A 10,342-nucleotide genomic window follows, 5' to 3' on the forward strand; every position below is an offset into this window, starting at 1 on the left:
TTTATTGTTTGGGAAATTTTCCAATTCGGGAGTTTCATTATTCACGAATTTTATTATTTGGGAATTTTATTATTTGGAAATATTAACAATTATTCCGATACTTTTCAATTTGATAATTTTATTATTCGTGAATCTTATTAGTTGGGAATTTTATTATTCCAGGATTTTATTTTTCGAAATTTTTATTATTAACGAATTTTATTATTCGGGAATTTTATGATTCAGAAAATTTTGTAGTTTGAGAGTTTTATTATTTACGAGTTTTATTATTCGGGAAAGTTATTAATCCGAAATTTTTCAATTTGGTAATTTTATCATTCGTGAATTTTATTATTTGGAAATATTAGCAATTATTCAAAAATTTTTCAATTTGATAATTTTATTATTCGTGAATTTTATTATTAGAAAATTTTGTTATTGATGAATTTTATTATTCGGGAACCTTACTATATGGGAATCTTATTATTCTGAAAATTTCCAATTTGGTAATTTTATTATTCATGAATTTTATTATTTGGGACTATTACTATTAGGAAATTTTTTAATTTTGTAATTTTATTATTCATGAATTTAATTATACGAAAATTTTCCAATTTGGGAATCTTATTATATGGGAATCTTATTATTCAGAAATGTTCCAATTTTGTAATTTTATTATTCTTCAATCTTATTATTTGGGAAATTTCCTGAATTGGGAGTTTTATTATTCTCGAATTTTATTATTTGGAAATATTAACAATTATTCCGATACTTTTCAATTTTATAATTTTATTATTCGTGAATCTTATTAGTTGGGAATTTTATTATTCCAGGATTTTATTTTTCAAAAATTTTATTATTGACGAATTTTATTATTCGGGAATTTTATGATTTGGAAATATTAGCAATTATTCCAAAATTTTTCAATTTGATAATTTTATTATTATTCAGGAGTTTTATTATTCGGGAAAATTATTATTCCGAAATTTTTCAATTTGGCAATTTTATTATTCCTGAATTTTATTATTTGGAAATATTAACAATTATTCCGAAACTTTTCAATGTGATAATTTTATTATTTGAAAATTTTATTGTTGACGAATTTTATTATTTGGGAATATTACTATTAGGAAACTTTTCAATTTAGTAATTTTATTATTCATGAATTTTATTATTTGGAAATTTTATTATTTAGAAAATTTTCCAATTCGGGAGTTTTATTATTCGGGAATATTATTCCGAAATTTTTCATTTTGATAATTTTATTATTTGAAAATTTTATTATTAACGAATGTTATCATTCGGGAATTTTATTAATTGGGAATATTATTATTTGGAAATTTTTCAATTTCGTAATTTTATTATTCATGAATTTTATAATATTAAAAAAATTGTATTCTTCATGAATTCGTGATTTTTAATATTTGGAAATACTAGCAATTATTTCGAAACTTTTCAATTTGATAATTTTATTATTCATGAGTTTTATTATTCGGAAATTCTCTAATTTGGCAATTTTATTTTTTATTAATTTTATCATTCGAAAATTTTATTATTCGGGAATTTTATTATTTAGAAAATTTTCTACTTCGTGAGTTTTATTATTCACGAATTTTATTATTCGGGATAATTATTATTCCGAAATTTTTTAATTTGATAATTTTATTATTCGCGAATCTTATTATTTGAAAATTTTATTATTCACGAATTTTAATATTCGGAAATTTCATTATTTGGGAATATTACTATTCGGAACTTTTTCAGTTTCATAATTTTGTTATTCATGAATTTTATTACTTGTGAATATTACTATTAGGAACCTTTTCAATTTCGTAATTTTATTATTCGGGAATTTTATTATTCAGAAAATTTTCTAATTCGAGAGTTTTATTATTCACGAATTTTATTATTCCGGAAAATCATTATTCCGAAATTTTTCAATTTGATAATTTTATTATTCATGAATTTTATTATTTGGTAATTTTATTATTGACGAATTTTATTATTCGGGAAGCTTATTATACGGGAATCTTATTATTCCGAAAATTTTCTATTTGGTAATTTTATTATTCGGAAATTCTCCAATTTGGTAATTTTATTATTCGGGAATTTTATTATTTGGGATTTTTATTATTCAGGAATTTTATTCTTCGAAAGTTTTCCAATTTGGGAATTTTATTATTCGGGAAACTTATTATTCGGAAATATTCCAATTTGGTAATTTTATTATTAATGAAGTTTATTATTTGGCAAATTTTATGAATGGGAAGTTTTATTATTAACGAATTTTATTATTTAGAAAATTTTCTACTTCGAGAGTTTTATTATTCATGAATTTTATTATTCGGGAAGATTATTATTTCGAAATTTTTCAATTTGGTAATTTTATTATTCGTGAATTTTATTATTTGGAAATATTAGCAATTATTCCGAAACTTTTCAATTTGATAATTTTATTTTTCGTGAATTTTATTATTCGAAAATTTTATTGTTGACGAATTTTATTATTTGGGAATATTACTATTAAGAAACTTTTCAATTTGGTAATTTTATTATTCATGAATTTTATTATTCGGGAATTCTATTACTTTGAAAATTTTCCAATTCGGGAGGTTTATTAATTGGGAATATTATTATTCCGAAATTTTCCAATTTGGTAATTTTATTATTCATGAATTTTATTATTTGGAAATTCTCTATTTTGGTAATTTTATTATTCGGGAATTTTATTATTTGGGATGTTTATTATTCAGGAATTTTATTATTCGGGAATATTCCGATTTGGTAATTTTATTATTCATGAATTTTATTATTTGGGAAATTTTCTGAATGGGGAGTTTTATTATTCACAAATTTTATTATTTGGGAATTTTATTATCCCGAAATTTGTTAATTTAGCAATTTTATTATTTAGGAATTTTATTATTCGAAAATTTTCCAATTTTGTAATTTTATCATTCATGAATTTTATTATTTGGAAATTTTCCAATTCGGGAGTTTTATTATTCACGAATTTTATTATTCGGGAATATTATTGTTCCGAAATTTTTCAATTTGATAATTTTATGATTTATGAATTTTATTATTTGGTCATTTTATTATTCATGAATTTCATTATTTGGTAATTTATTATTCATGAATTTTATTATTTGGGAAATTTTTTGAATTGGGAGTTTTATTATTCACGAATTTCATTATTTAGAAAATTTTCTACTTCGAGAGTTTTATTATTCACGAATTTTATTATTCGGGAAACTTATTATTCCGAAATTTGGTAATTTCGTTATTCGTGGATTTTATTATTTGGAAATATTAGCAATTATTCCAAAATTTTTCAATTTGATAATTTTATTATTCAAAAATTTTATTATTGACGAATTTTATTATTTGAGAATATTGCTATTAGGAAACTTTTCAATTTGGTAATTTTATTATTCGTGAATTTCATTATTTGGATATATTAGAAATTATTCCGAAATTTTTCAATCTGATAATTTTATTATTTAAAAATTATATTATTAACGAATGTTATTATTCGGGAATTTTATTATTTGGGAATACTACTATTTGGAAATTTTTTAATTTCGTAATTTTATTATTTAAAAAATTTTTTTATTCGAGATTTTTATTATTCAAGAATTTTATTATTCAGGAAAATTATGCTTCCAAAATTTTTCAATTTGGTAATTTTATTATTCTTGAATTTTATTATTTGGAAATATTAACAATTATTTCGAAAATTTTGAATTTTATTATTCGAAAATTCTCCAATTTGGTAATTTTGATATTCATGAATTTTATTATTCGGAAACTCTCTAATTTGGTAATTTTATTATTCGGGAATTTTATTATTTGGGATTTTTATTATTCAGGAATTTTATTATTCGGGAATATTCCAATTTGGTAATTTTATCATTCATGAATTTTATTATTTGTGAAATTTTCTGAATAGGGAGTTTTATTATTCACAAATTTTATTATTCGGGAATTTTATTATTTCTGAATATTATTATTTGGAAATTTTATTATTCCGAAATTTGTTTATTTAGAAATTTTATTATTTAGGAATTATATTATTCGAAAATTTTCCAATTTTGTGATTTTATCATTCATGAATTTTATTATTTGGTAAACTTTTCAATTCGGAAGTTTTATTATTCACGAATTTTACTATTCGGGAATATTATCATTCCGAAATTTTTCAATTTGATTATTTTATTATTCGAAAATTTTATTTTTCGGAAATTTTATTATTTTGGAAATTTATTATTCATAAATTTTCCAATTTGGTAAATTTTCTGTGTTGGAAATTTACTTTTGAAAATTACTTTTTGGGATTTTTCATTAATCCCAAGTCGAGACCTCTTTCTGCTATTTGCGGAATTTGTAAATATATTGTTATTAAGTTATTGGAACTGTATATAAAAAATTATAGCTTCTTCGGCGGATATTAAAATATCATCACAATAATATTTTTAAATGATGACCACCTAGTCATCATCGCATCGCTGTGATTTTTAATTTGCGAAACGTTTTAGTGAATTATGTACATAGAAGATATGTTTTATGTCGTGTAAATTGAATAGTAATTAACAAATTGAATATTAAATATTTTTTGGAAATTATTATTATCTAGTGATATGTCTTTGTTAAATATAATTAATTATTTTTACTAATTTTCTCTGCAAAATTTATTTATCGAACCTTCCATATCCTGAGTCCAATTTTTTTTTTCTTCGCAGAGGATTGCGCAAATTGAAATGCTTGACCCTGACTTCTGAGTTATTTTCGCGAGAGTTTAATGAGTTTAATCGAATGCAAAAAGTGTGATTTCGGGGGGTAATTAGTTTGTGAGCAAAGCGTGAAACAGTAGTTAATTTATGGAAATGAGATAAGCATGAGGTGCGAGTTTTGGTGATTAGCAAATGAGAGAAAATTAATTCAATTTTATGAACTTTTGACCAAATATTTAAATTTTTGAAGAAAATCATGAATTATCAATTAAAAAGATTAAGTAAGTAATTTTTTTTAACGAAAAAGAAAAATTTTCATGAAAATATATGGATTTTCAACCCAATATTTAACTAAAAACGTACACTTTCTTCCAAAGCAATATATTTCTAACTAAAATTATGAATCTTTAAAATAAACAAATTATTTTCAATTAGATAGAAATAAATTTCCAACTACAAAAAATATAGATAAATTTTTAGTTACACAATCAATTTTTAACCAAAGAAACGAATTTTTAACAAAATAGTTTCATTTTCAACTGCATAATTCAATTAATAACAACAAAAATGATGGATTTTTAGGGAAAAGTGAAATATTTAAATTTTCATTAAAAACAATTAATTTTGAATATAAACATGAATTTGCAAACCAATACTTAAACCGTTAAATCGACAATATACATTTTTAACAAAAAAATTCATTTCCAATAAATCTGTTGAAATAAAAACCCCCCAAAAAAACGAATTTTAAAATTTAATTTGCATTTTCAATCCAAAAACATTAATTTTATAACAACCGAAAATATAAATGTTTAACAAAAAAAATTCATTTCTAATAAGTCTTTTGAAATTAAAAGCAAAAAAAACAAACAAATTTTCTAAACTAAGTCGAATTTTCACACCAAAAACATTATTTTTCTAAAAAAGTATTATAATTTTCAACCCAAAAAAAATTAATTTTAATAAAAATAAATAAATTTTCAACTATAAAAGCTAAATCTTTAATAAAAAAAGAATAGTTACATTTGCAGTTAAAAATTAATTTCAAACAAAGAAACGAATTTTTGACATCCGAAAATATAAATGTTAAAACAAAAATTCATTTCTAATAAATCTTTTGAAATTCAAAGAAAAATAACGAACTTTTTAAAATAAGTTAAATTTTAAAAAACAAAGATGTAAACTGTTAACTCGAAAATATTAATTTTTCACAAAAAAAAAAATCATTTCCAATAAATCTGTTGAAATAAAAAGCAAAAAAAAATGAATTTTTTCAACTAATTTGCATTTTCAATCCAAAAACATTAATTTTTTATGAAAAGGATTTTCAAGGAAAAGTGAAATAAGTAATTTTTTATGAAAAAAAAATTATGATTTTGAAGAAAAACTTGAATTTCCAACAAAATATGCAAACTGTTAACTCGAAAATATTAATTTTTCACAAAAAAAAAAATCATTTCCAATAAATCTGTTGAAATAAAAAGCAAAAAAAAAAACGAATTTTTTCAACTAATTTGCATTTTCAATCCAAAAACATTAATTTTGTAATATGCGAAAATATAAATGTTTAACAAATAATTCATGTCTAATAACTCTTTTGAAATTAAAAGCAAGAAAACACAAATTTTCTAAACTAAGTAGAGTTTTCACACCAAAAACATTAGTTTTATAAAAAAAATATTATAATTTTCGACCCCAAAAAAAATAGTTTCTAATAAATCTTTTGAAATTCAAAGAAAAATAACGAACTTTCTAAAATAAGTCAAATTTTATAAAACAAAGATGTATTTTCAAGGAAAAGTGAAATAAGTAATTTTTTATGAAAAAAATTATAATTTTGAAGACAAACTTGAATTTTCAACAAAATATTTAAACTGTTAACTCGAAAATATAAATTTTTCACAAAAAATTTATTTCCAATAAATCTGTTGAAATTAGAAGCAAAAGAAAAACGCATTTTTTTTAATTTAGTCGAATTTTCAACCGAAAAATATTAATCTTTTGACAAAATATTGCAATTTTTTAAATAAAAAAAATGAGTGTTAAACAAAATAAATGAATTTTAAACTATAAAAGGTGAATCTTTCATCAAAAATAAGATAGTTAGATTTGCAATTAAAATAGACCCGAAAGTATAAATTTTTAACAAAAAAATAATTTTTTAATAAATCGTTTGAAAAAAAAACGAATTTTTTAAACTAAGTTGAATTTTTAATCCAAAAACATTAATTTCCTAACAAAACATTTGAATTTTTAACCAAAAAAAAGATTGATTTTCAAGGAAAAGTGAAATAGAATAGAATAGAAATTTTCATTAAAAAAAAAAACAAAAAATTTCGAAGAAAAACATGAATTTTTATACAAATATTTAAACTATTAACTCGAAAATATAAATTTAGAAAAAAAATTTTAATAAATATGTTAAAATTAGAAGCAAAAAACGAATTTTCTGAAGTAAGTCGAATTTTAAACCGAAAAAGATAAGTGTTAAACAAAGTTAATAAATTTTAAACAATAAAAGCTGAATTTTTTAATCAAAAAGGAAAATAATTACATTTTTAACAATTTTAAAATTTTAACAGGGGAAAATATAAATGTTTAACAAAAAAAACCATTTCTAATCTTTTGAAAATCAAAGCAAAATAACGAATATTCTAAAATAAGTCAAATTTAAAAATAAAAAGAGTGTTTAACAAAACGAGTGAATTTTAAACTATATAAGGTGCATCTTTGATGAAAAAAAAGAATAGTTACATTTGCAGTTCAAAAATTAATTACAAAAAAAAAAACTCATATTTAACACCCGAAAAAATAAATTTTTAACAAAAAAATTAATTTCTAATAAATCTTTTGAAATTCAAAGCAAAATAACGAATTTTCTATAATAAGTCAAATTTACAAAAAAAAAGAGTGTTAAACAAAATAAATTAATTTTAAACTATAAAAGGTGAATCTTTAATGAAAAATAAAATAGTTACATTTGCAGTTCAAAAATTAATTTAAAAAAAACTCATTTTTAACACCTGAAAATATAAACTTTTAACAACAAAGTTCATTTTCAATCAATCTTTTGAAATTAAAATAAAAAAAACGAATTTTTTATACTTAGTCGAATTTTCAATCCAAAAACATTAATTTCCTAACAAAATATTTGAATTTTTAACCAAAAACAAAATACTCCAATTTTCAACTGATTGATTGAATTATCAACAAAAAATATAGATTTTCAAGTAAAAGTGGAATAGGTCAATTTTTATTTAAAATATTATAATTAAGAAAGATATGAATTATCAAACAAATATTTTAACTATTAACTCGAAAATATAAATTTTGTAGAAAAAAAATAATTTCTTATAAATATGTTGAAATTAAAAAAAAAAAATTTTTCTGAAATAAGTCGAATTTTAAACCGAAAAAGATGAGTGTTAAACAAAATTAATGAATTTTAAACTATAAAAGCTGAATAATTAAACAAAAATAAAGTGGTTACATTTGCAGTTAAAAAATAAATTTTCCAACAAAAGAAAATGAATTTTCACACCCGAAAATATAAATGTTTAACAAAAAAATTCATTTCTAATGAAAAAAATTCAAAAAAATATTTAAATTGTTAATCCGAAAATACACATTTTTAACAAAAAGGTTCATTTCCAACATAACTGTGGAATTTGGAAACCAAAAAAATCAATTCTCTACAAACCAGTTTAATTTTTAACCCAAAAGTATGATTTTTCTGTAAAAATAATTGCACTTTTAAACAAAAAAGACGAGTATCAAACCAAATGAATGAGTTTTTAACCATAAAAGTAGAATTTTTAGTAGAAAATTAAAAATAATTACATTTTTAATTAAAAAATTAATTTAAAAAAATTAAAATTTTAACTAAAATGAACCCTAAAGCAAGAAAATTAATATTTAACCAAATATTTGAACTTTCAACTATAAAGATGAATTTTCTACTCAAAAAGACAAATTTTCAATCAAAGAAATTAATTTTTAACCAAAACAGTGAAGTTTCAACTTAAAAGATTAATTTTCTACCAAAAAATACGTATTTAAAAAAAATTTTGAACCAAATAGTTACATTTTTAACAACAAATATTCAACAAATTAAAAAAAAATTGTTTTTCAAAGAAAAGTGGACAAGGTAAATTTCCACAGAAAAAATGAATTTTTAATGAAAACAGAAATTTTCAACAAAATATTCAAACTATTAATCCGAAAAGATGCATTTTTAACAAAAATTTCAATTCTAATAATTCGATTGAAATTTAAAGCAGCAAAAGCAAATTCTTTGCAAAAAATGTCAAATTTGCAACCAAAATTTAATGAATTTTATAATAAAAAGGTAAAATTTCTACTCAGACTTACCATTTTTCAACAAAATAGTAGAATTTTCATTTAAAAAAAAATCATTTTGAAATAAAAAAATAAACTTTCAACAAAATGGTTTAATTATTAACACAAAAATATAAATTTTTAAGAAAAAAAAGTTCATTTCCAACAAAACTGTTGAATTCTAAAGCCAAAAAAGGGAATTTTCAAACAAAAAAGGCGTGCATTAAACAAAATAAATCATTTTTTAATTAAAAAAGTAGAATTTTCAATAAAAAATTGATAAGTTACGTTTTTAGTTAGAAAAATTAATTTTAACCAAAAAAATTAACGGTTAATATAACTGTGAAATTTGCCTCCTAAGTAATAAATTTTAAATTAAAATGATGAATTGTGACATAAAACAAAATTAATTTTCAACCAAATAGTTGAATTTTCAATTGAAATATTGCATTCTACATAAAAATAGAATGCGTAGACCCAAAAATATGAATTTTCTAAGAAAATATTTCCATTTTCAACCAGAAAAGATTACTTTTAAACAAAATAAATAAGTTTACAACTTCAAAAGTTGAAAGTTAAAAAATATGCTTAAAAGAAAAAAAGAATTCGCTTCCAAAGTAATGAATTTGTTTCTAAGATGACAAATTGTCAACCAAAAAAATTCATTTTTAACGAAATAGTTGGATCTTCAACCAAGAAGATGAATTTTTTCACCAAACAGACTATTTTTCAACAAAATAATTCATTTTTGATAGGAAAAAACTAGTTTTTAACAAAATAATTCTATTTTTAACCCGAAAATTTAAATTTTCAACAACAAAGTTCATTTCCAAAAAAACTGGTGACTTTTAAGCCAAAAAACTGAATATTCAAATAAGACGATGTAATTTTTAGAAAAAAGATTTAGTTTGAAAAAAAAAATGAATATTTATTTAAAAAGATTAATTTTCTTTCAAAAAGATGAACTTTTAACCAAATAGTAGAATTTTTAATTACAAAAGGATTAATTGTATTTTCAATTAAAACGATTACGTTTTAATAAACAAAAGATAGGTTCATTTTCAATAAAATAGATGAATTTTCAAATGGAATAGTCCATTTTTTAGCTCCAAAATAAATTTTCAACTGAAGATAAATTTAAAATCTATAATAGAATACTTAAGTTTTTAGTTAAAAAATAAAATATTTTCAAACAACGAAAAACGATTTTTTAATAAAAAAGATACATTTCCTACAAAACAAGAGAACTATTTAACAAAATACATAAATTTTCAACCAAATAGTTGAATTTT

The 10,342-nt window shown here is 20.1% G+C and overlaps 1 protein-coding gene across 1 annotated transcript in view; it reads left to right on the top strand.

Moving 5' to 3' along the window:
• The first annotated feature begins 9,634 nt into the window (after positions 1 to 9,634).
• Positions 9,635 to 10,342, top strand: part of LOC117173908 (dihydrolipoyllysine-residue acetyltransferase component of pyruvate dehydrogenase complex-like) — an 18,728-nt gene continuing 18,020 nt past the window's right edge. The window contains exon 1 of the mRNA XM_033362554.1: positions 9,635 to 9,667. Coding sequence (XP_033218445.1) covers positions 9,635 to 9,667 — 33 coding nt within the window. The remainder of the gene's footprint in view (positions 9,668 to 10,342) is intronic.

This window comes from Belonocnema kinseyi, chromosome 5 (genome assembly GCF_010883055.1).
Source record: "Belonocnema kinseyi isolate 2016_QV_RU_SX_M_011 chromosome 5, B_treatae_v1, whole genome shotgun sequence".
Lineage (NCBI taxonomy): Eukaryota > Metazoa > Arthropoda > Insecta > Hymenoptera > Cynipidae > Belonocnema > Belonocnema kinseyi.